General features: G+C 38.1%; 1 protein-coding gene across 1 annotated transcript; it reads right to left on the reverse strand.

The window, feature by feature from the left end:
- Positions 1-27,581, reverse strand: CCT2 (chaperonin containing TCP1 subunit 2). Its single transcript, XM_036759621.1, has 16 exons — positions 27,339-27,581; positions 26,221-26,295; positions 26,050-26,115; positions 25,720-25,831; positions 24,554-24,630; positions 24,024-24,136; positions 23,649-23,851; positions 22,979-23,079; positions 22,766-22,893; positions 21,796-21,899; positions 18,834-18,953; positions 13,305-13,433; positions 10,034-10,137; positions 9,714-9,813; positions 4,309-4,450; positions 1-506 (listed from the first exon to the last, which is right to left on the reverse strand). Exons 1-16 carry the CDS (start codon positions 27,339-27,341, stop codon positions 476-478), a joined length of 1,608 nt encoding a protein of 535 aa, XP_036615516.1. The 5' UTR covers positions 27,342-27,581; the 3' UTR covers positions 1-475.

Raw genomic sequence — 27,581 nt, forward strand, 5'->3', positions numbered from 1 at the left:
TAATAATTGGATCTTGATTTATTGAATATTTCAATTTTAGCCGACAACAAAGTATTGAACCAAATAACTAGCGCACAAGTACTGGTGGGGAGGACTATCATTAAGCTATCTAAACTCTAAACTACAGAAGCTTTTCTGCAATTATTTTATTACATTTTATTACATTAGGGGTTAGCACAAGATTTAGGATAACGCAAGACAAATTATAAGCAAGTTAAACATTGAAAATTTTATTTCAGTGCACAGTAGGAGGAAATGAACTTTTAAAAAATCAACTCATGTTTTATCTGAAAATGAAACAGCAAATAAATTAGACCTAGGTTGAAATAGAAGTCAGTTTAAACGTCCAAATTCATGGATACGCTTTGTCTCAGATAAGCTTCTGTTCCTTCGTCTTCCTTAAGAGGTGCAGTTCTCTCCAACAACTTTGTAATTGAAATAATTGGTCCCAGAGTCCTCTGGGATATGGGAATGTCTAACATGGGTGGTGATCGGGTACACGTTTTCTGGGGAAAAAAAAATGAGATAAATGTATTTAAGAACAAAGTCTTTAATAAAATATCACACTTTAGTCTTTTTTCATAAATAATTTTCCTCCCCACTCTACCTTTCAAAAAGATAAAACTGAACATCAACTACAAGGCAATTCATATAAAATTATGGGAAATGAAAAAAAGGGTATGATTTTAATCACAAAGCTTGGCCTTTAACAAATCTGATTTTAACTAAAACCATTATAATACTTTTCTATTTAAGAAAACTATTTTTACACCCACAACACTGCTTTCCTGGTGGTGATATCAAAAAATCTACTGAATGTAGACATCAGATGTTCAGGATTTTGCAAGTCTTTGTCCAAACAGTATATTTAGTATTCACTTAGCGTGAAAAGGATTTTTCAAGGTAGAAACGCTTGCTGACAGATTGATTTATGGGAGAACATGGAAAAATGGCCATGAGGGGCAGGGCCATTAATGCACTACAATTTTCACTGCTTGGAATACCTGTATCAGAGATCACAGATCCACTGCTCTACTGACTGATCTTCTTTTGAAGAGGTAGTCTCACTTAAATATGTGAGCAACGTTAAAACAACCCAAAGAAAATTAGCCTTACTTTCTACAAGATGGATGTAGGTTATTTGGAGTAAAGGAATAGTGGTTAGCGGCAGAAGCAACAGGAATTAAAGGAGAAAACAATGAAAAACAGACAAGCAAAACCTAAAAGCAGGAAGAGACTAGACCAATGTGCCACTTAGTGCAGGAGCTGGAGGCAGCCTACAACTGAAAGGCCACTGCTATGTACTACAAGGACTAACCAACAACTGAACACCAGTCAAGTCTGGGCCACAGTTCAAGGTCTCAGGAATATAAATAGATAAGAAGATGCAAGTCTTGCCATTAATGAGATGACAGTTTGGTAGGAGACAACAGGCAAGCTTAGAGTAACAATAACATTTTCAGTGTTTACAAAAGCCCTTCCTTCACAACAAATCTGTGAAGAAGGAAGGAAAGAAGGAATAAGTTATACATGAGGCATGTGTTAATTGCTTAGTGTGTGCCAGACTGTGCTAAGCTGGGGGAACAAGCAAAAATTGTCCCTGCTCTCAAGGAAGTTGCATTCTAAAAGGAAAAACAGAAATATGCAAAATACAAACAGAATAGATACTAAACAAGCTAGGTGGGAGACAACGATAAGGACTCCCAAATCCCAACAGCAGTATCTACCACACGCTACACAAGCTCAGAAAAGAACAAGCTCATTCCCAGTGTAGGCGGTGAGCCGGAGCAAGCAGGACCTGAGCTGGGCTTTTGAAGAAAGGGCTAGTAGACAGAAGCCGAGATGAGTCGGTCAGTAGGGAATTTGAGAGAAGAGAAATGTCACAGAGACGGGAAAACAAAGCATGCTGAAGTCAGATTAGGTGGGAGAGTGAAGGATGCAACAACTCAAAGCCAAAATGAGAAGTCTGGACTTATTGCTATAAGTGAAGAACCACAGATGCTCAGAACTGATGTCAGTTATTCAAGCATTATCATCTGTTATTCATGCTTAAACAAGGCATGGAAGTCTAGAACGAATTAGAATATGGAAACAGTTTAGATATACTTCAGTTAACTGTGAAATTCATTTAAGTGAGACTAGAGATTTTTCACAACAAGGTACCACTTGTATATGGTACTTCTAAGGGTGTTTAGTGCATCTGTCTACACTGGAAAATATGAAGTAGCAGTTTGGTGGTGGGCCTAACAGATGATCTTGCTCCTTCATCATCTCTAAAACTAAAATGTTAGACAAAGCTGTCAGCTCCAAAAATCCGATCTAATACCGCCCTGTCATTTTAAAAGATCACCAGCAGAACATACCCCTTTGTACCATACGCTCCCAACTAATTTGTTTCTAAATCTAGCGTATACCACATAAATTTAGCCTACATAAACAAAATCAAAATAATAATAATATTTCGCGGCAACGACTTTTTAAAAAAATGTGGATGCGACACAACTTTTGTTGTATTTCCCTTTAGACCAAATTGTGATACAAAGCCAACTTAAAAATGTATAGTTTTCATTAGTGGAAATTAAGTCGTTAGCATATCGGGCAATGGAAGTTCTCTAACTGTTCACTAAATCCAGTGAGTACTGTAGGCTCATCTAATTACTCACTGAACCTCTTCCCACCCCTCACCAAAATACAGATGTATATAGTAAATGCCTCTGTGTTTCAAGTCTGTCTGTTTCACTCAGTTACAACTTTGTGACATATGAACCCCAAACTCATCCAGCAGAATCTGTTAGCATTATTCTCTTGGCAAGATACCCAGTTTCCTTACTACAAGATGAACCATGTGGAATATTTTAATTAGCTTTAACGCCACTCCTCTCATCTGGGGTGCACGAAGGTTTTATTCTCTATTTGAGAGCAAATCTTACCAGCGTTACTGAGGTTACACAACTGGATCAGAAAACCACCAATTTAGAGCTAGAAGATCAGGGGCCACTTTGGACATCCAGACAGGAAGGCCATTTGCATGGCCACGTTACAGCAATGGAGCTATGATTGCCTGCGGCTCCTCTAATTCCAAATCCAGTGCTCCTTCTCTTTATAGCATGCTGAGAATGTTTTAATCATGTAACAATTTCATTTGTTTTGATGCCATTTTTTCAAGTTAAATAAAAAGAATGGGAGGATTCAATAAAATATGAAAAGGCCTCATGAAAAATGGACTCACTGTCATCTTCCAGCCACGACTTGCCTTCTGAATACTCACGAATAACTCCCAGAGGAATTAATGGTGGCATATTTTTCTGGCATTTCCTCACAGTCCCCTCCTCTAATACAACCCCTTCTTAAATCATAGGGTCTTGGACTCATTTTGTCCAACCTCTCATTCTGCACATGAGCAAACAGTCCCAAAGGCAAGGATCCCTTCTCAGAGCTTTATAACCCTGTTGGGAATAGAGTCCAGCCTGGTATTCAGTCCTGCTTCTATGTGACTTCACTTAAAATAGTGTAATTATGGATTATAGTGTAATCAATATCTCCATTTGTACCTTTTCTTTCTCTGCTAATCCATGACTACTGGGTTTTCTCTCCCTTCAAAGCCCAAGCCATTTTAAGAGAAAAATCTTTAAAGACAATTTAAGACAACTTAGTCTACTTAAGTAGTTCCCTAAATAAAATTTCAAATACTTCATAAGAATATTGCTTTTAAAGTAAAGAATTAATAATGAATAACCTTTTCCAGATTTACTAATGGATTCAAGGAACCCATTTCTCTAAGTGGGCAAGAAGTTCTCCAAGTCAAATCAATTAGAGCCATTGAGATTAGATCTTGAGCAGAAATGGAAGGAGCATTTAAAGTTTTAGTCTCTAAACAATGAAATCTTGGCATATTCCAGTCTTTTTTCTCTAATTCACAAGTTTCAAAAAATTGTTTTGGTGGCTATCAGCTTTCAGTGATTAAAAATATTCTCTCCAGGCCACATCAGATTTGTGGGTTTTTTAAAAACACCAATTTTGTCTAATGAAGTATCTTTCTTTAGAATTTGATACATATCTAAGAAAAAACATTTAAAATGGAAAGCAGCACGTTAAAGACTATCATAAGGATGTGCTTAAGAATTTGGTAGATGTCTTAGTTTGAAGTTAACAGGCTTGAGGGCAGAGTCTATGTAAGACATATTCCCCTCCCCCCCTTTGCCAGCATTTAGCACTGTATAAGGCTCTTAATAAATTTACAGTGAATGGATGATGCCATCTAACTAATATTTCTAAATACTGCGCCAATAATTCACGGATGCATGGTACCTTGGTGCTGCCTTAATAATGTTATCTACACGAAGAATCACTTCTGCTGCTTCAGCTGCACTCAACAAAACTTGTCTCTTCACTTGGAAACTTTCTGTTATACCAAGCGCAGCCATATCTCCAATGGTACCTTCCTTCATGTCTAAGAGAATAAAAATATTAGGTTACAATATTTTAGTTAAAATTTTGAAAATTTTTACACTTAACACAGCCAAGAATGATATTGAAAGTAAAAGTTCTCAGTTTTCTTTTTTAATTTAAGACTGAACCCCTCATTATACTTAACTGGATATGATCATTACTATCCTTAACAATAAGGTCACCTAGGCAAATTATTAATTTGTAACTAGCCCATACCACATGCCAAATAATGTACAAAGTGCTAGAGGTACAGAAAGAAAAGGGAGACCGGTTCTATCCTCAGAAAATTCATATTCTAATTGCGGGGAGACAGTACAATTCCAGGGCAGAACAACAGCAAAGCCAAGCTGTCCTCAGGGTGATATAGCAAAGCAGATGGAAGTAGAAGCTTCTGTGGTGCCACATGCATGGATAAAGAATTATCAGTTCCTGACTTTGAATCACTGGAAAGTAACAAGGACTTTGGTGATAAGAGTTATGGAACATGAAACCAAACTGCCTGATTTGTTTGGAGGGGTGTGGGGGTGCATGAGGCTATCAGGGTTAAGTGACTTGCCCAGGGTCACAAGATGTTAAGTGTCAAGTGTCTGAGGCTGCATGTAAACTCAGGTCCTCCTGACCCCAGAGCCAGTGATCTATCCACCTAGCTGCCCCGACTTACATAAAGCCACTGTCCATCCCAGATTATAAATTTTGCAAATATTATTTTGTTAACATTACTACAAAGCATTCATTAGATTCCTTTATAATTTATGAAATATAATTGGCAGAAAATTGAGAAAATGCTGTTAGAGGAATCTTAATTATCTGAAAACAGCTCCACAAGACTGGCTCTGAGACGTTCAGACTCCGCTAGTTTCTGAGCTGTTCTGTATTTTACCCAATTCAGCATTGCAGTCATATTTAACTTTTCTTTTGAAGTCACTGTCTGCATCTTTTAAATAGAAAATTATCTTTTCACAGTCTTCAGAAGCTGTGATTGCCTGAGATGAAGGGCTAGAGCACCTACAGGGACAGTTGGCAGGTCAAGTCTCCACAGGTTCACTTTGCTGGATGGATAGATGAAAGGTCTGCAGGTGGTCTGGGGTTGAGGGAGGGGCACTGTTATTGTTGGGGCTCTCAGGCGCAGAGCTATAAGCTACTTCCAGGGGAGGTGACAGTGGTAAGAGAGTAATATGAAACGTCCAATGTGATCTAAATTTGAAATGACAGTAAGATGCAACCGTTTTTTGACCAAAATTACAAGAGTTCGATTATACCATCCTTTATGTATTCTTTAGCATTTTTTAAATAACAAATTACACAAGGTCCACTCTATTTCTAGCTTTGCTGGTCTAAAATCATCATCAAGGGCTAAGTACTAAAGAAAGCATTGTAAAGCACCACCTACAAAACCAGCATCATGGAGTACTTTTCCTTCCCTTAAGTAAATATCAAGCTAATTTGAAAACAGAGAAAAATCACATCTTCAATGGCTGCCTTAAACTGTTGAAAGATAAGTGACAGGACTAAGCCCTGTATAAATACTTGAAGCTTGAGATTAGAAATAGATCAGTAGACAATTGCTTTGAGTCTCAATTCCCTTAACTGTGAACGTGAAGATAACCTACCTGAGATTTGTGATTTACTTTTAAAAAAATATGATCTGAAAGCACCAACAATGATAAACACTCCAAAATGCAAAGAACAGAAAACGAAGACTATGTGAAACTTTGAACTACCATGTAGTGGGTTTTAAATTGATTAAATTTGACATGATATAATATATTTCTTTTCTGAACGTCTATTTTTCAAATGCATCTTTTTGCCCCCTATATTATTAACACCCATCATTTTCCCTGAAACTGCGTCTCCCCCGCAACCCTGGTCCCAACAATAAGTATAGTCAAGCAGAACAAATTCATACATCGGTCTTGTTTGAAAATGGACTTCTGTATCTCTAGTCCATCACCTCTCTCATTCCAAGCATACTTCATCATTAGTCTTCTGGAGACAGGACTGGTCAATGCACTGATCAGAATGAAGTCTTCCCAAGTTATTTTCCTTTGCATTACTGAAATCATTTTATAAATTTTTTTGCTGAGTCTGTTCACTTCACTCTGTATCTGCTCACACAAACTATTCCATTACATTTATAGATCAAAATTGTCCAGCCACCCCCCAAGTAGATGGTCCCTACTGTGTCCAGCTGCATCAGTAAGTATATCAATGTATTTATATCCCACAGCTTCCCTACCCCCAACAAGTGTTAAATTTTTTTAACACCTTTGCCAATTTCACAGGTCGTGAGGAAGAACCTCAAAAGTTAGTTTACTTTGCAATTCTCGTTATTAATGACTTACGAATAGTTTTCCATCTGGCTGTTGATAGCTTGCATTTTTTTCCCCTCTTTAAAACAGCCTGGATCATCTGCTCCTTTCTGCCAAAAGTGGTAGGGGTATGGGTAGGGGAAAGGTGAGGAGTTAGGCAAGGGCTGGAAGTCCTATCCTCAATGTAGGGTTGGAGCTGCTGAGCCCCTGTAGAGCTGAACAGGAGCCTCCGATACTTTCTTCAAGGTGGTACACCCTCAGGTATGATGTGATGAACACATTGGGAAGGAATCAGACGTGAGATTACTGCAGGAGATGTGTGCTTTGGTGTCCCATTATGGAAAGGAGGAGGCACTAAAAAGGGCTTCTTGTTCTGGTATCAATTTAGGAAACATTTATTTCATGAATTCTTTTCTCCAAGGCCAGTGTCTTGCTTTCATTAAGATGATTGGAGGAATTTACAACTCAGTACACCACAAATCAGAAAGAGAGAAAGAGACCAAGCCCCAGTATTCAACATTCGTGCACTCCCAAAAGCTTTATCTTGGCAAATAATCACCAATGAGGATGTCCTAGATGCATGCTCTCTGCTAGAAGTGTTAAGGATATACAGATGTCAGATCTCTTCCTTCCAAAAAAAGAATACTCAATGAATTATTCCATGTCATTCTCCAATCATTAGAAGATGAGACTGTCAAACTTGAGTCATGCATTTGTTTGACATGGATTTTTTGGAGCAAGTTAGAACTGATCCTCCAACAATTAAGTTACAGAATATGAGGTAGTCATTTTCCATTGATGTATATCACATGAGATGTCTCCTTTCTAGCTATGTTAATAAGAGAACTGCTCGGTTCTTCCTGTGGCATGAAATAAAACTGGGCTCCCCATCAAGAGAACCTTTTCTGTTGTCTACCACAGAATATATTTTTAAATGTTATTCTCTATTGTGAACTTAAACATCAAAAGAGGAATTTCACATACATAGCAGAGCACAAGGGGAAGATTATATACAAAACCACATTTTCCCCTTTAATATTCAGGATTGCTATTATTGCATTTTTTTAAAAAATAATTTATTGTTTTTCTATTTATTTAACAGCATGACCAATTAACTGACCTGTACTTTTTCACTTGTATTGATCTAAGAGCTTGGTAATATGCATTTTCTGTTAGTGACTGCTTTGACTGTATTCCAAAAGTTTTAACCCAGCCCAGGGGAGTAGAAAAAGCAACCAGTGCCTTGGGCCCCCTTCAAATCAGATCTGGTGTTCTTTTCTACCCCTGCAATACTGCCCTTCATTCTGGACCAGCTTTGGAAGAATTGGCAGAAACCAAGAGCTGAAGTCCTTTTGCTCTCCAACAATTAATCTATCATCCACTCCCACCTCTAAGGCTTGAAAATTCCCATCACTTTTACTCTCTATCCCTGTATTAATTACCAGATACATAGGAGTAAATTATGCCCTGCCCCACCATTATCTTGTTCTTCCATCCCCACCCTTCTCTCTTCCTCAGACCCTGGCCCACTTAGCCTTCATTTAAAAGTATGAAGTCTTTCTCCAAATGACTTTAATTATAGTTATTACTGTATTCTCATCAATAAAGGATGTTTCTACTACTATTTCTGCTTTTCTGCATTTGCTTTGAGGTTTTTATGCCCGAGCACATTGGTTCATTTTTGTAAAGGAGTCATAAACAAAGGCAAGAAATATGTATACTCCTTTTAATTGCTATTTAGTAATCATTAACTTTTGAAAAATTATCTTCAGGTCCTTAAATTTTTCCTCCTTTAATCTTGTGAGATTTGTCTAGTTCTGAAATGAGTACACTAAGGTGTCCAACTATTATAGTTCTGTTTTCCATTTTCCCCTATAATTTGATTAACTCATCTGTCATACTTGGATAATATGTCATTTTCTAATTTCATTTTTTTTCCTGACTTGTCCAGTTTCCTCTAGAATGTAAAAGTTGATATAGCCACCCCAATGAAATTCTGCATGTATTTACTACAATTGGCTTCAGCCTGCCTCTCCTAGTGGCCTGATGCAGGTCAGCTGGTGCCAGGACCATCTCGTAGCCTTCCCTTTGCACGAGCACCAGCTAGGAGTTAGTTCTATCCCCTGCTACATCCCAGAAATACCCTGACTGGATTTCAAATAGCTTGCTGGTCTCGGGCTTTGAGGCCCCTTAGTGTAGGATGCCCAGGGACTACATTATTTTTTCCACAGACAATTCAGGGACCTGGACCCGTTTTCTTCTTTTATGGCTCCAAGGGGAGTGCCGGTTTCAGGACCTTTGGAGGGCCCTGAGATGGAGACACTACCTATTCTGAAGTCCTTGTTCTTCTTTCTGAAGCTATGTTTGTATTTAATTTGAAATTACGCTCTTCATCTGGGTTTACCTTTTGGAATTCCTTTAACCCATAGTAACTAGTACCTTGTATTCACCCCAAATCTCTCCTTCTCCTCTCAGCTCAACTCCTAGAAAAAGCCACTTACATGCACTGCCACCATACATACCCTTTCTTCTTACTTCACAACCTCACTAGGGCCTTTCATGTTAGATGGACCTTTCAACCACCTCTCCTAAAAATCTGCTTAATTTTTCTTTGGACTCCAATCAACCCTAAATTACAGTTTATAAAATACTAAAAAACTATGCAAAGATGATTTCCGAGAAAAGAGTATATAGTGAGAGTTCTTCATAGAGTCTTAAGTGGAATATCTAACCCCACAAGTAAACTGAATGAGTCTGCACAAGTTCAAATTTTTTAGATGGGGATAATGGTCTCCGTAACATTTTTTTTTCAGGGTTATTATGAGACCCCAGCAAAACAGGTATTTATAAAGTATTCTTGGCACTTAGAGAACTGTATAAATCATAGATTTCATTTAACCATCCCAGTACAAAGGTCCAAGAGTCCATTCAACCAAGTAAATATTGATTTCTTACCAAGTCCATATGTATTTCGGCCTTCACTGTGGGCAGCACGGAGTTGAGCCACCAAATCTGCACTGTCATAACCAGCATTGTCAGCTATAATGGTTGGCAGCTATACAACGAAATGAGCAAACAGTGAATACTTGCTTCACTATAAGAAGATCCATCTATCTTAATGAATTAACAGCTTTTTATAACCAGTAAGTTAAGAGCTTAGAAACATAAATCCCTCCTCTCTCTAAAGAGGAATAGGACAATCTTCCTTTTTAGTCATTACATGTCTTATATTATTGATGAAAACACTCTGGCTACTCTTGTAACACATGACTTACCATTCTCAAAGCTTTAGCAAAAGACTCCATTGCAACAGCTTCTTTGCCTGGCGTTCTGATGGCAAGTTCTGTAACGGCATGGGCCATCAGCATCTCGGAACAACCTAAAAATTAAAAGAAAAAAAATCCCTACTGTTCTTTTCTTTAAACACAGGGCCAGTAAGTAATGAGTTTGTTAGATGAACCCATCACTTAAAATATTTTTGTAAAACAGTGTTGAAAAAAATCAATAGAAATAAAAATCCCCAACAAGATTACTAAAAAAATGATATGCACAAATCTAATTATCATCCTGCAAAAACAATATAAAATGGGGGCGGAGCCAAGATGGCGGCTGGTAAGCACGGACTAGAGTGAGCTCCGTACCCGAGTCCCTCCAAAAACCTATAAAAAAGGGCTCTGAACCAATTCTAGAACGGCAGAACCCACAGAACAGCAGAGGGAAGCAGGGCTCCAGCCCAGGACAGCCCGGATGGTCTCTGGGTGAGCTCTATTCCACACGGAGCTGGGAGCTGGGAACGGAGTGGAGCAGAGCCCAGCCTGAGCGGCGTGGACGATCCAGACCAGAACCCGGGCGGAGGGGGCCCTAGCGCCCTGAATATGTGAGCAGTTACCAGACCCCTCGACCCACAAACACCAAAGACTGCGGAGAAGGTTAGTGGGAAAAGCTGCGGGAGTGGAAGGAGTTCACGGTTCGGCTTCCAGCCCCGGGGGCAGCGGAGGTGGGGCAGCTACAGCTGTTGTTACTTCCGGCTCCAGGCCCACCTGGTGGGGGGAATTAAGTGGCGGATCACAGCAGGGGTGCACAGCCTGCCGAAGATCTGAGCCCAGTCTGGACTGGGGGTCCTTGGGGAAGGAGGAGTGCGGCTCTGACAGAGCTGGCACCTCCTCCCCAAACGTAGAACATAGAACTCTGTAATCTACAAGCAGTCATACCCCACTGAAAAACTCAAGGGTCAAGTTAGTTGGTTGGGAATATGGCCAGGACGCGAAAACGCGCCCAGATTCAGTCTCAGACTTTGGATTCTTTCTTTGGTGACAAAGAAGACCAAAACATACAGCCTAAAGAAGACAGCAAAGTCATAGAGCCTACAACCAAAGCCTCCAAGAAAAACATGAACTGGCCCCAGACCATAGAAGAACTCAAAAAGGATTTGGAAAAGCAAGTTAGAGAAGTAGAGGAAAAATTGGGAAGAGAAATAAGAAGGATGCGAGGAAAACCATGAAAAACAAGTCAATGACTTGCTAAAGGAGACCCAAAAAAATACTGAAAAATACACTGAAGAAAACAACACCTTACAAAATAGACTAACTCAAATGGCAAAAGAGCTCCAAAAAGCCAATGAGGAGAAGAATTCCTTGAAAGGCAGAATTAGCCAAATGGAAAAGGAGGTCCAAAAGACCACTGAAGAAAATACTACTTTAAAAATTAGATTGGAGCAAGTGGAAGCTAGTGACTTTATGAGAAATCAGGATATTATAAAACAGAACCAGAGGAATGAAAAAATGGAAGACAATGTGAAATATCTCCTTGGAAAAACCACTGACCTGGAAAATAGAGCCAGGAGAGATAATTTAAAAATTATTGGACTACCTGAAAGCCATGATCAAAAAAAGAGCCTAGATACCATCTTTCAGGAAATTATCAAGGAGAACTGCCCTGATATTCTAGAGCCACAGGGCAAAATAGAAATTGAAAGAATCCATCGATCGCCTCCGCAAATAGATCCCAAAAAGAAATCTCCTAGGAATATTGTTGCCAAATTCCAGAGCTCCCAGATCAAGGAGAAAATACTGCAAGCAGCCAGAAAGAAACAATTTGAATATTGTGGAAACCCAATCAGAATAACCCAAGACCTGGCAGCTTCTACATTAAGAGATCGAAGGGCTTGGAATGCGATATTCCGGAGGTCAATGGAGCTAGGATTAAAACCTAGAATCACCTACCCAGCAAAACTGAGTATCATGTTCCAAGGCAAAATATGGACTTTCAATAAAATGGAGGACTTTCAAGCTTTCTCAGTGAAAAGACGAGAACTGAATAGAAAATTTGACTTTCAAACACAAGAATCAAGAGAAGCATGAAAAGGTAATCAAGAAACGGAAATTGCAAGGGACTTACTAAAGTTGAACTGTTTTGTTTACATTCCTACATGGAAAGATGATGAGTATGATTCATGAGACCTCAGCATTAGGGTAGTTGAAGGGAATATGCATATATATATATGCATATATATATGTTTATGTATATATATAAGTGAATGTGTATGTATGCATGTATCTATGTGTATATGTATGTATGTGTATGTATGTGTATATATATATATATGTAAAAGAAAGAGAGCAGACACAGGGTGAGTTGAGGATGAAGGGAAGATAGCTAAAAGAAATAAAATGAAATTAAGGGATGAGAGAGTAACTTACTGAGAGAGGGAGATAGGGAGAGATAGAATGGGGTGGATTATCTCCCATAAAGGTGGCAAGAGGAAGCAGTTCTACGAGAGGAGGGGAGTGGGCAGGTGAGGGGGGAATGAGTGAACCTTGCTCTCATCAGATTTGGCCTGAGGGGGAATACCATACATACTCAGTTGGGTATCTTACCCCACAGGAAAGAAGAGGGAGGAAGATAAAAAAAAAAAAAAATAAAAGGCAGGGGGATGATGGAGTGGAGGGCAGATGGGGGTGGAGGTAATCAAAACAAACACTTTGGAAAGGGGACAGGGTCAAGGAAGAAAATTCAATAAAGCGGGATGGGTTGGGAAGGAGCAAAATGTAGTTAGCCTTTCACAACATGAATATTGTGGAAGGGTTATACATAATAATACATGTGTGGCCTAGGTTGAATTGCTCAACTTCTTAGGGAGGGTGGGTGGGAAGGGAAGAGGGAAGGGAATTTGGAACTCAAAGTTTTAAAATCAGATGTTCAAAAACAAAAAAAAACTTTTTGTATGCAACTAAAAAATAAGATACACAGGCAATGGGGCGTAGAAATTTATCTTGCCCTACAAGAAAGGAAGGGAAAAGGGGATGAGAGGGGAGGGGGGTGATAGAGGGGAGGGCTGACTGGGGAACAGGGTAACCAGAATATACGCCATCTTGGAGTGGGGGGGGAGGGCAGAAATGGGGAGAAAATTTGTAATTCAAACTGTTGTGAAAATCAATGCTGAAAACCAAATTTGTTAAATAAATAAATTGCATTAATAAAAAAAAAATGAAGTTAAAAAAAAAAAAAAACAATATAAAATACTTGGAAACAATATATGCTACTTACCACCACCATAAACAGTTCTAGAATCTTTTACAGTCTGAGCAAGAACACAAAGAGCATCATGCAAAGATCTTTCCGCTTCATCTAAAATCTGCTGTGTGGCACCACGCAGTACAATAGTGCAAGCCTCACCTAAGAAAAAACAAAAGAATCAGATACTCTTACTTTTTTAAAAAAAATTATTTTATTTTCCAAATTACATGTAAAAACAACTTCTAACATGTTATTTTTTAAAGTTCTGAGTTCCAAATTTTATCCCTCTATGCCTCCCCTCACTCTTCCCTAAGACAGTAAGCAATCTAATACAGCTCATACATGGGCAATTATGTGAAATGTATTTCCATATTAATCATTTTGTGGAAGAAAACTCAAACAAGAGAAAAGAAAAGAGGGGGTGGAGAGAAAGAGCAAAGAAAGAAGGAATGAATGGAACAGAAAGAAAGGAGAAAGAAAGGAAGGTGGGGAGGGAGGAAGGAAGGAAAGAAGGAAGGGAGGAAGGGAAAAATACTATGTTTCAGTCTGTATTCAGATGCCACCAGTTCTTTCTTTGGAAACAGATAACATTTTTTATTATGAGTCCTTTGCAACTTCTTGGGTCATTGTATTGCTGGGAACAGCTAAGTCATTCACCGTTGTTCATCATGGTATAACACTGCTGTTACCTTGTATAATGTTCTCCTAGCTCTGCTCACTTCACCCTGCATTAATTCATGTAAGTCTTTCCAGGTTTTTCTGAAATCATCCTACTTGCTATTTCTTATAGCACAACAGTATTCCATTACAATCATATACCCCAACTTGTTCAGCAATTCCCCAATGGGCATCCTCTCAATTTCCAATTCTCTGCTACCTCAAAGAGAACTGCTATAAACACTTTTGTATATATGGGTCCTTTGCCCTTTCTTTTTTGTTTTTATGATCTCTTTGGGATACGACCTAGTAGTAGTATTGCAGTTTTATAGCAATTTGGGCATAGTTCTAAATTGCTCTCCAGAATGGTTAGATCAGTTCACAACTCCACCAACAGTGTATTAGCGTCCTAGTTTTCCCACCCCACCCCCAAATTTTTCATTTTCCTTTTCTGTCATATTAGCCAATCTGATATGTGTAAAGTGTTACCTCACAGTTGGTTTAATTTGCACGTCTCTAATCAATAGTGATTGAGAACACTTTTTCATGTGATTGTAGACAGCTTTGATTTCTGAAAATTGGCTGTTCATATCGCCTGATATTTACCAATTGGGGAATGACTTGTCTTCTTTTATTGACTAAGTTCTCTACGCATTTGACAAATGAGGACTTTATCAGAGATACTTGCTGTAAAATTTCCCCCCAGTTTTCTAATTTCCTTCTAATTTTGGCTGCATTAGTTCTGTTTGTGCAAAAACTTTTAAATTCTATATAATCAACATTATCCATTTTATTTTTATAATGCTCTCTCTTCTCTGCTCCTAAAATTTTCTCTTATCTGACTGATAAACAATTCCAAGCTCTCCTAATTTGCTTATGGTATTATCCTTTTTGTTAATCCCATTCTGATGTTATCTTGGTATACAGTGTGAGATGTTGGTCTGTACCTAGTTTCTGCTATACTGTTTCCTAGTTTTGCTAGCAGTGTTTATCAAATAGTGAGTTTCTGTCCCAAAATTTTGGATCTTTGGGTTTACCAAACACTAAATTATTACGGTCATTTACTACAACATATCATGCAGGTAAATCTATTGCACTGATCCACCACTCTATTTCTTAGCTGGTACCAGACTGTTTTGATGATTATAGCAGTAATCACCATTATAATACAGTTTGAAATATGGTACAGCTAGGCCACCTTCCTTCATATTTTTTTTTCATTAATTCTCCTGTTATTCTTAACCTTTTGTTCTAGATTAATTTTGCTGTTTTTTTCTAGCTCTACAATTTTTTTTCTAGTATGATTGTATGATACTGAATAAGTAGTACCAAAGTCAAACAGAAATTGAGCCACTAAACCCCTGAGGGCCACAAACCGACTTAGAAAACCACATATTAGCATTACCTATATGGTATTGTATTTTTATTTATTTTGTTAAACATTTCCCAATTACATTTTAAACTGGTTCTAATGTACTGAGGAGCATGGCAGGCTCCATTGTGACCTACTGACCATGTGTTTGACACCTTTGATCTTAACTTTAAGTCTGCTGTTTCTTTGAGATTCAAGATAGCTGGCCTCTGCCTGAGTTCAAACAATTAAGAATTTCCCCATCTTATTTATACCAAAAATTACATCTGATTGATCAACAGCTAAACTTAATAAAATGCAGAAAATACTTTTATAGCCATTAACAGTAAACCTAACTCTAAAATATAATAAACTTTCATCATCATCAAGTATCACCACCTCTAAGATCTTTCTTCCTTTATTTCCTTTCACATCTACTTAACTTTGGATCAAAAGTCATATCCAAAAGTTACCCTTAACACACTAGATTTTAGACTAACCCAGTACCAAAGCATACGTCTTCACAGCTATTCTTCCAGACGCAAGTTTTTCCATCTCTCATAGCTAAGTTTGAGGCAAAAATTGCCAAAGATAAGCATAAAAAAAGGCCCCTGGGTTCCTTCTTCCAGATTCCCATATGGAAACAAAAACCTCTTCCTCAAACAAGAAATTGCTTATTTTGTATTCTATTTTACAGAAAGAAAAGTCCTCATTCATTCCCTTTATCATTCTTATCTAAAGCTTATGACTCAAAATGTAAAATATTCCTATTACTTTTGGCAGCACAGAAAGTAGAACCAGTGGTGTAGTAGACAGAACACTGGACCTGAAGTAAAAGAAGAGCAACAATCCTGGACTTAGAACTGGGATGATGAGAGTTCAAATCCTATCTCACTTACTGGCTATGTGACAGTAGGTAAGCTTCAGTTTCCTCTTTTGTAAAACAAGAATAACAAAATTTTTCTCACAAGATTTCTGTGAGAATCAAATTAGTAAAATATGTAAAGTTCCTTGCAAACCTTAAAAATCCTACATGAATGTTAGCTATTATAACTAAAAATAGTGTTTAAGAAATAGCATATCAACAATAAAACTCTATGTTCATCCAGCTTGCAGGAAAAAAAGGAGATACCCTTACTAATTTCATGGCTGAATGACAATTTCTAATAAGCTAATCAGAGCATCGATCTTTGCCTCATCACACAGAAAGCCCACATCAGGTGCTCTCAAAAAATAAACACTTGGTAAAATAGAACACTCCAATCATTGGTTCTTCTACCGGACAAAGAACAGCTGTGGTTTTATCAATGGAAATGAAACATTAACATGTGCCTGGCTACTGCACTCAAAGGACAGTTAAGACCTTTCTATCTGGCCCAACAGCTGAAATCTCCTCTGTTGTCTTAATCTGTATTGATAACAGGGATTATCTGTTTTTCTATTTGTATCCCCAGCATTTACTACAGTGCTTTACACAATAACCATTTAATTTTTTTTTCAATCATTCATCCTCAACACATATTTACTGATGTCTAAAATCAGTGAATACCCAAAAAGTCAGGAGTAAAAGTAGACTTCTTAAAATTGGAAGATGTACAATAGCAAAAAGAGACACAATACAATGAAAAATATTCCCTCTGAGAATATTCAAGGGTGAGAAATTTAGTTATTTAAACTCTCTGGGCATCAGTATCTTTTCCTATATCCACCTTTAAAACGAAGGGAATCATACTAAATTTTTTCTAGTCTCTTTCAGCAACAATACTGTTTTAATTTATGGTGAACTATATATAACTAGCATGGTGAGAGGATGGGGGAAGGAGGGTGGGAAAAGGAGTTAGTCCAAGAGAGGATTCACTTCAGCTAGGGAAAACTTACTAGCAAATTAAGCTACCCTATATTCCAAAAACCCAAGGGCACTTGTATTCCTTCATCTTTGCCAAAATACCAAGATACTTCAGCACTGTTATAGCTAACCAGAAAATGATGTGAGGTTCAACAAAGGAACATGTCCTTGGTCTACTAAATGAAAAAAAAAAGTAACTAATGTCAGAGCTATCTTTGTAGGGCATCAGCTACTAAATAGCTTCTTTGCTCAGGGGCCCTAATAGTAAAAATCTTTAATCATGGCAGAACCATACAAAATGGGAGAATGTTATCAAGGTGGGCAAGCTGAAAACTAAAGGAAACTGACAAAATATCAGCATAACTCACTATGGTAAATGGAACAAGTTCTAGTTCTAGGCTAATCCCTAATATACCAAAAATAGGCGCTCTTTTCTTTCAAACCACAGGACAGGGTATGTGAGATCCTGAAAAAGTTCAAGCCCCTTTTGAAGTGCATACCACCTTATGGTATTAGCAATAAGGTACAATAAAAGCACTGAAATCAGCTCCTCAAGAGGAACTGATTAAATTCTTGGCTATGATACTAACTATTCCAATTTCCTTATTTGTATAAAGGAGGTGGGAAGAGATTGGACTATTTGTTCTCCTCTCTTCTAGTTCTAAATCCTATAATACATCCTAAAGCAATGTGCTATAAGTATACTGTTTATTGCACACAATACTCAAAGGACCCGTGACTTTATCAGTGAAGGTGCTTTCTCCTTGAAACAGAATGCAGCCCTTCACTTTAGTCTAAGTTGCTTTAACTGAAAAAAATTATCACCTGAAGATTATGAGACTCTAAAGGATCTGAACTTAAGTAACTGTGTGACCAGAGACAAGTCTCAACTAGCTTTCCTTTCTATAAAATAGTTGAGACAGCTCTTGCTTTACATAAATTCACATTATGCAAATTTGATGCTCCGGCACAGGCTTCAGCTTTAGGGTGCCCTGGACTCTGAAGCTACTGTGAGTTGCAGAAGGCAGTGCCATGTGAAGCCCCTTGAGGGGATGCAGATGTCTGTATCTGTGGGACGGTCCATTAAGTGATATTAAGTGAGAACTGGCTATACCTGTATATTTACCCTAGAGACCTTTGGTGAGGGCTAAAATGAGAGAATGTACACAAAGTGCTTTGTAAATCTTAAAGCACGTAAATGTAACTTATTTGACAATTAATAGTGCTCATGATATTGTTCCTAAATGATCAAGAAAATATTATCCATTATATTCTAAATATAGGAAAGTGGTTTTTATGTGTTTTAAAACAGAGATTCTTAACCTGAGGTCTATGAACTTGTTTTTATGTTCTGACAGCTTTAGACCAACACAATAAGTTTCCTTTGCAAACCTGTATATTTTATGCATTTAAAAACATGATTCTGAGGAGTCCACAGGTTTCACCACACTGCCAAAGTGGTCCAAGACACAAAAAAATGTTAAAATGCTTGGTTATGAAAGATAATTAAAAAAGGTTAACCATCAAATCAATTTGCAGGCTTCAACAGTTAATTTCAGCTGCCTGGAAAATTCGATCCCAAGTAATTCTATACCACCACAGTGGGCTTTAAAACTGCCTTACACTTTAACACAAAATATACATAACTGTAACACAATAATTTTTTAAGACACTATAATTACACCCTTAGAACATGTGTGTTTACCCAGTGCTACTCCAGAAAAATGGATGAGTTTGTCTTCTCCAATCATAACTTCTTCAATAAGTTTGCAACTTCCTAGTTTTACCAGTTCTGGGTGATCAAAAGTTGAGGCGATTTCACCACCTATAAATATAAATTTGCAATGATTAAATGCCATGGCAGATCTAAAACTCCTATTTAGTAATGGATGCCCAAACATGGATGAACACTTCTAAGTGTGAGTGACTATGATATGCATATCACAACATGAAGTACCTGATGATTAATGTAACAAATTATCATTAGTACTAATTGTCAATGATTTCTTAAAAGCCACGTCCAATAGTTTGCTCAGTCCTTATTCTGTCTTGACCTTTGGGAAGCTTGTGACACTGTTCATTATCCTCTTTCTGGATACCTTCTCTTGCCCAGGTTTTCCTGACACTGCTCATTTCTCCATTTAAAATGCAGCCCATTTAGCACATTTCCCTTCCCACTATGTATCCTCAAGGCTCTGTCCTGGGCCCTCCTCTCTTTTTTCTCTAAACCTTCTCTCTATAGTCTCATCAGTACCGTTGGGTTCAACCGTCATCTGAACGCAGGACTCCCAGATCTGTATATCCAGGCTCAGCCTCTCTTTCCTGAGCTCCATTTCCACATCATCAATTACCTGCTGGACATTTCCAAATGGTTGTCCCAGGGTATCTCAAGCTCAACATGTCCAAAACAGAACGCACTATCTTTCCCACCAAACCTACTCATCTTCCTTACATCTCTATTTCTTTCAAAAGCAATAATACAATCTTCTGAAAATCACTCAAAGTTTGTAAACTCAGTGTCATCCTCAACCTCTCACTCTCCATCTCCCAAATCTAATCAGTTGCCAGAGCTTGTCAATTCTACCTCCATATTTCTCTGATCACCCCCTTCTCCATCCTTTTATGTATGCTAAGGGACCTAGGTCAGGCCTCTCACCAGGACTACTGAAGCAACTTCTTAATTGGCCTTCCTAATTGGAGGCAGCTGGTGGCAAAGTGGCTAGAAGTACTGCACCTAGAATCGAATTCAAATCCAACCTCCAACACTTACTAGCTGGGTGACCTTGGGCAAGTCACTTAACTTGACTCTGTTTTCCCATCTGTAAAACGGGTATAATAATAGCACCAACCTCAGCTGAGAGGGTCAATGAAATACTATTTGTAAAAAGCTCTTAACAGTTATCTAGCAGGCATGATACATATGCCCATTCCCTTCCGCACCTAATCTTCCCCTTTCTAATAAACCCTTCCCATACACCTTAAGTCTATAGTTCTCCAAATGCAGTGCAGAGACCCCTGGGTTTCCCAAGACCCTTTCACAGGAGATCCAGGAAGACAAAACTATTTTCACAAAAATATTAAGATGTTTCAATTTAATTATCAGTAGATATACCCCACTAAAGCTGGGGATCCGCAATAATTTTTAAGAGTATAGAGGGGTACTGCGACCAAAAAGTTTGAGAATCTCTGGCCTAAGTGATATTTCTAAAAATACAGATCTAAGCATGTCACTCTTCTAATTCAAAAACCTCCAGTGTTTCTCAACAGTGAGCCTAGCTGGGATTTTTATCCTAGATCAGGGCTGTCCAAAATGCTGTGCAGTTTATGCAGCCTGCCTACAAGCATAGAAATTTACATAAATGTTTTAGTAAAGGAAGCCAAGCTACCACAGAGCTCTCACTAAAGTGGCAAATCAAAATATATAGTCTATTGTCTCAATAAAAACCTATGGTTGGACAGCCCTCTTCTACATCAATAAAACAAGCATTTGTTAATAAGCTCCTTCCAGGTTCCAAGACGCTGACAACCCTTCACAATCTGGCACCAACCTATTCTTTGATGGTTCTTCCATCTCACTGCTCTTTTCACTTGATGTTCCTCCTACCCAACCTTCCATCTCCTCTCTACACCTTAACATAGGTTGGTTGACCCTCAGGCTTGGAACAAACCTACTCCCTTCCCAACATTTATCTTGTAGAATTCAGAGCCTCCTTCAAAATTCAGCTGAAGGGAACCTGTCACTCACTTGGCCTTTACTAACCCTAGTTACCATGTAGCTCCAAAACAAAACTCTTTCCAGTTTTTCTTTGTATTTTATGCTTCCTTACATGCAAACATCATCTTCTCTGACACGATACAAGCTCCTTAAGGCAAAGGACGATTTTATTTTTGTCTCTGTAAATTCAACATCTAGTACAGTACCTGATATATAGTACAGTCATTAATAAATGCTTACTAATTGATTAATCATTTATTTCCCTTAAATCCAATATTGATACTAGACTTTTTACAAGTAAATTTAATGCATTTAGAATTTAATATAATCATATACCTGTACATTCTTTGTAAAGCTACTTGCTTCCTTCTAATTCAACAAATATGAAATGCCTATTGTGTCTGACTGTGCCAAGCACTGAGGATACACCATGATGAAAAATGAACAGTCCCTGTTCTCAAGGACCTCACATTAAATAGAACATAATTTAAGGAGGAAGAGTGCATTAAATGCACTCTTTCCCAAGAGGTGATATCTGAGCTTAGCCTTGAAAGAAGTTGAGCATTCTAAAAGGTAAGAAACTGGGGAAGGGGTTAGGGTGAAGAGATATATGCAGGCAGAATTCACTCACAGAATTAAAAGCAAATTTTAACATTTGCATAAAAAACCATAAAAATGAACAGTCCTTTAAAAGATCATAATATATTATAATACAGTAAAAGATTATAATTATATATTATAATATACAATATAATAATGTGTATGCAAATGTCCTTGTTTTCCATACAGATAATAATCTGTGCTACTGATTCTACCAAGACAACTGAGACGTGACATATTTAAATCTTAATCCACACCTTACTTTCAGGAACTTTCAAACAAGTATTCAGAAATAAATATTTGCTGACTGATTAAAGCAAAAGATGAATAAAGTTTAATGCCTTTTCCCTACCTGTAACAAGGGCTAGGCGCTCCACACCTGCAAAGTCCGCATGTTCAATTGCCATGACACCAGCAGCACCAAATAACTGTTCAGGGTAATTATAAATCAGCTGCCTACAAACAAGAGAAAAATGATGCTTTTAAAAAAACCTCATATTCACACAAGCATTGTATCACAATGATATAATATGTATCCACACCAGAACCAAAACAAACTACACTTATGATCAACAAGTACTTTTCACAAGTCATCAAATATTTGACCTACAATTAAATGTGAGGTTCTCAAAGACAGTGAATGCCACTTTACTTTCCTCCTAAGGCACACTGCTTACCTCAGGATATAAAATACAAAATCCTCCAATATTAATTCTTTGCTGAAAGACTCCCTTCACGTTTTATATTCTTACTCAACACATCCTCATTTTCCCATATAATTTCAAGTATAAACTAGAGCTGTAATCACACTCTTAATTCAATTATCACCATTTAGCACATTTAAAACTTTCCTCCCAAGCCTTCAATTTCCAGAAATAATGAACCTTCAATGCATGCAATGATAGTAATACAACAGTAACATGAGGGCTGTTTTAATTTCCTGATTGCCTCACTTAAGACATAATATACAGTTATCATGACTTTCCCCATTGAGGTTTCTCTCTTTATACAATGACACATGAAGACCAGCAGATGACACAGAAAAAGTTTAGAAACTCAGAAATGAATAAAATGTATGTACTGTATTCTTTTAATATTATAAATATACCCAAACTCTACAATAAGATACTGTTAACACCACATAAAAGAAAAAGAAAAAAAATCATACTTCTTCTCTGGTATGACAGGAAGGCCAATTTTTTTTTTGCATATATTCCAGATCGCAGGGGTACTGCACCCCTAATCCCCACGATGTGGAAGGGATAACTATAGAGATTATGAAGTTGGTGAAATAATTACTGCTCCTTCAATCAAATACAAACCTGTTGATAAAGCAATTTATTCCATGCTTCAAGATGCGGTCAACTTTCTCCTTCATTTTTTCTTTTTCAGCCTGTTCTATTTCTGCAACCTTTGCTGTAGAGTCAACTCTTACTCGGGAACCAAATATCTAAATAAAAGGGAAGCATAAAGTTACCCAGGTTATAAATTTCAAAGCATTATGAATACAACTTTCATAAATGTAAACCACATACTTTTATCTTGTCCGTGTCCATCCCAGTATTTGCGATAAGAATTTTTGCATTTTCAATTCGCTTTGGTTGGTTTACTCCAATTTTCTTATCCAACAAAAAACCTAAATTGAAAAAAGCAAAAGGATGGTTTTATTTTATGATGACTCTTGGATTCTATAGCTCTGATAACTTCTTCTCTAAGGTGAATCACAGTGCCAACCATTTCAGACATCTGTTTGAGAATATATGCCCTCCTTTCAGGGTATGCCAACCTAATACAAGAAGCAGTACCTGCTGAACAAGGCATAAATGACTGGCTCACACCTTCATTAACTGTCATAATGTCACTAGGTTTTACAGAAAAATATGTCTCAACTCAGAAAAAAAGACTACTATATTCTCTCTTTTTGCAAGGGGTGGGGGGAAGGCTGGGCAATTGGGGTTAAGTGACTTGCCCAAGGTCACACAGCCAGCACATGTGTCAAAGACTACTATATTCTTAACCTGACAAACAGCTAGGAAATATTACAATTCTTTGCGATGGGTTTTTCTCCTTTTATGATATACAAAATTGTCCGACTAAAGAGAACAGCCAAGTATTATATAAACAGAAACTATCAAACACTTAAGTGATTAGCATCTAATCCAAGACTTTTTTTTTTTTTTTTACAATACTGCAAACACAGCATACCTTCATCTAAATAGGAATCTGCCAGACTTCCTCCCAGTTTCTTGATGATGTGTATAGCTTCGAGATTGCCAGATCCTTTTAGTCTAAGAACAGCTTCTACAGCTAACTTAGTAAAGTGGTCTTTGTGATGAGTTAGGAGCTTTGAGGACAATGTGGTTCCAGCAATGTTTATTAAATCTTCACGGAATGCAGCTTCATCATAACTAAATGAAAAAAAGCAGAAATAAAGACCACCTGTCATTTTCCAAGGAATACTTTTCAAAATTCATTTTACTTTTCAAAGAGTATGTATTTCCCCCACTTAATTACGAAAAGGACTATTTATACTTGGATTATTAATTGCTGATTTTTAAAAAAACATTTTAAAGTACGAACCCATGATCAACTGTAGATAACAGCAAAGCCTCTCTTGCTGCCTTTGTAGCTTCTCTCCAACCAGAAATAATGGTTTGAGGATGAATTTTTTTTGCAACCAAAGTCTCTGCTTCCTTAATAAATAAAAAAATACAGTTTAATAATAACATCAATTACTCTGGTAAAGTTTTTTTCTTTTTCTTTTGGGGGAGGGAAGATTCAATTTTGGTTAACTTCTCATATTAAAATAACACAGCAGCCAAAATGTTAAATTTAAAACGACTGTTTATATTTTCCTTCTTGGATCTGTGTGACTTCACTGGTCTAGGGGAGCTTCCAAAGAGTAAACTCTATTATTAAAGCAGATCCTCCATCTTAGTCTTATAGAGCTGTTTAGATCAGGTTAAGTGATTTTTCCATAGAGCCATAATGTTTCATAGGCAGAACTTGAATCCATGCAGGTCATCTTGGGGGACTCTCTATGCACATTAAGCTGCAATCATACATCCACTTAAATTATAACAGAAATTACTAAGACTGGACTTTCTCACCCTTAACAACTCAGCTGCTAACACAGTTACAGAAGTAGTACCATCACCAACTTCATCATCTTGAACCCTTGACATATCTGAAAAAAAAAAATCAACTTATTTACATAACTTGAAAATTCTTAATTTATCTAGAGTGTTTTAGATGTGCCTCCTAAATCTGACCCACTGCTTAAGTCCCTCACATCTTGCAAATGAAATGACCCTGTCTCATATCACTTTTAGAATACAATAAGCAATTTTTACCATCAATAACCATAAACTATTTCTAAGATGTAGAGAACTATGCACAAAATAGCTCACATTTTCCACCCATCAGCTTAAATTCTAAAACTTGTCTTACAGATCTAAATTAAATTCCACAAACATTTATTAAACATTATGTGTCCAGGGAACTAAGAACTAGGTACCAGAGAAACAAAGATGAAAAAACCTGAGTCTCTGACATCAAGGAGCTTACATTACAGTCCACTGGAAAAGTACCATACATAGCATATAAAAGCCAAGAAGATGCTACAAAGTAATGAAAAGTAGTTTTGAGATCACCACTAATAACAGCGGAGACTGAGAAATGTTTCAAATAGGAAGCAGCACTGGCACTGTTCTTTAAAAGGAGATTACAGAAAGTGAAGAACTGCATCCCAGACTCTAAAGAGAGAGGCAAGTGATGGAATGTATGAGGTATACCTGCCAATAAATCAACCTAACTAGAATGTAGACTACATGAAGAGAAATAATATGAAACAAATATGAAGAGGTTGGTGCAAATCAGATTGTAATACAGCTTTAAATGCCAGGCTGAGACTTCCGCATTTTATCCTAGAAGCAGGATAATGAGTAAGAGAGGAGTCTCATACATGCTATCTTTCTTGTTATTCATTAGTATTAAACCGTGTTACACTGACTGATACTTTTTCATCTCTCTCAAAATACCTCACATTTAACTTTTTTGTATTTATTTGCTATACACTTACTATAGATTTGTATCCTCTGTTAAAATGTAAATTACTTGGAAAAGGATCATTTCATTCTTTTGTTTGTATCCCCAGCACATTGCAAATTATAGATGCTAAATAAAAGCTTGTTGATTAATGATTTAAAAAAAAGATATTTCATAGGAGTCACAGTCAAAGTACAAATAAACTGTCAAAAGTTCTCTCCAGACTCACCAACTAAAACTTTGGCCGCTGGGTTGTCAACACCAATAGATTTTAAAATGGTTGCACCATCATTAGTTACCATAAGAGAAGCATCTCTTCCACTGCTTAGAAGAATTTTATCCTGGAAGGAACAAATTTATAGTTTATCCAAACAAAGCAACAAGAAAAACCATTTCCTTTATTTTCAAACATTAAGGCAAAAATAATCTTTAGAAAGACTATTTTCAGTAGTATTTTTTTTAATGAACACAATCTTGCATCATAAAACCCTAATAGCTATTAAATTTAAACAACCGTATATCATTCTGAAAATCTGTTAATGTTTCCCATTTTTCTTACCATGCCTTTGGGTCCTAAAGTGCTCTTTACTAAGTCTCCAATGGCGATGGCACCAATAAAAGAAGACTAAAGTTTAAGAAAGAGAAACCAGAAATTACTAGGAATAATCAAAATAACCAAAAAAAAAATCAGAAAAGAAAATTATAGCAGTGTAGGAAAGCAGAGACTTACCAAACGGGCTGTTTCAGCCCTTTCTTCATCAGCACCAGCCTTGAAGATGTTAACAGGTGCAAGCGAAAGGGATGCCTAAAAACAAAACCCAGCACCAGGGCCCATTATTATAGATACTATTTTATATATTATATATATACACACATATATATAATTACACATGTAGAAATGTAAAATGCATAATTTAACATGCAAATTATAGATGTAAAATATATATTTATATACAAAGACAAAATGTACACACATATATATTTATATGCTTACACATATTTTTGCTGACTGAAAAAACAAAATCTGAAATGTTTTCCTGTACAAAGACCCACTTTTATCAAGCAAATAATTTGCAGCAGCCTACACTTAGTCAAGTCCAACCAAACTGTAAATAATTTATAAAATAATTTTTTTTAAGCTACGAAGTTTTAAAATGTTCACAAGAAAACAAGGCAGTTACTAGTAGAAAATGACAGAGGCTGCTGGTATAAAGTCTTTTCTGGTGGGGAGGGCTGTTCTATTTTTGCGGGGGGGCGGGGTACCTAATTTTAAAGCCCGCTTATATACCCATTTAAACAGTGATAAGCACCCAACAAATGTCATCGCATCGTATTTGTTTATTTAATTTGCCGGGGTGGGGGACGTGAAAGCTCATACTCCCGGGGTGCGAGGTGTCCGGAGCCTAGCCGGAGGGTGCCGGGGCGCGGGGGAGAGCAGCGGGGGAGGCGCCCCCGCCCCAGCCGCCCCGCCACTAGCCTGGGGCTGCAGGCCCCGCCTCCTGCACACACGCCACAACTAGAAGTTTCTTTCCTCCAGGCCCGGCCCAGCAGCGAAGCCCGGGCAATGGGGGAGGGGACGCCGGGCCTCCCCCTCCAGCCGAGACGCCGCCGCCCCGAACCCCACCGCCCAGACCCATTCGGCGAGCAAGGCCCGAGCCCGCCGGGCCGCGCCCGGAGCGGGCCCCGAGATAGGCCACAAGGCCCGCCCCGCCCCAGCAGCCATGTGCGGGAAGGCTGCGGGCCCGCGTGGATCGCAGATAGAGAGGAAGGCGACGGGAAGGCGGGGGCCGCGCGGGTCCGTCCAGGCTTCCCCCGAGAGGGGGTGGCGTAGCCAAGTCGGGGCCTCACCATGATTCCGAAGTCGCCGGTGATCACTGCTCAGGCCCGCTCAGAGTCCACCCGTGTCAGGTCTCTTGGACAGGAGAACGAGACGGACGTGACGTGCCGGAAGCCGCCGGAAAAGGAGCGGCAGTTTGCGCGCGCTGCGCCCCTCGCTGCCGGCTGTGGCCATTAATAATGCCTTGCCCCTCGACCAACCCGCGAAGAGATAAGAGAGGGGAGGAAGGGTGGGGCTAGGACGACATGTTGAGT

This window comes from Trichosurus vulpecula, chromosome 5 (assembly GCF_011100635.1).
Source record: "Trichosurus vulpecula isolate mTriVul1 chromosome 5, mTriVul1.pri, whole genome shotgun sequence".
NCBI lineage: Eukaryota > Metazoa > Chordata > Mammalia > Diprotodontia > Phalangeridae > Trichosurus > Trichosurus vulpecula.

Bases quoted from the DNA above. Each gene is read 5' to 3' on its own strand.
- CCT2 (XM_036759621.1), bottom strand. The intron at 23,852-24,023 runs GTTCGTACTTTA...TTTTTCATTTAG, and splicing joins TTATCTACAGTTGATCATGG to TTATGATGAAGCTGCATTCC. The intron at 10,138-13,304 runs GTAAGTAGCATA...TTTAATTTTTAG, and splicing joins TAGAACTGTTTATGGTGGTG to GTTGTTCCGAGATGCTGATG.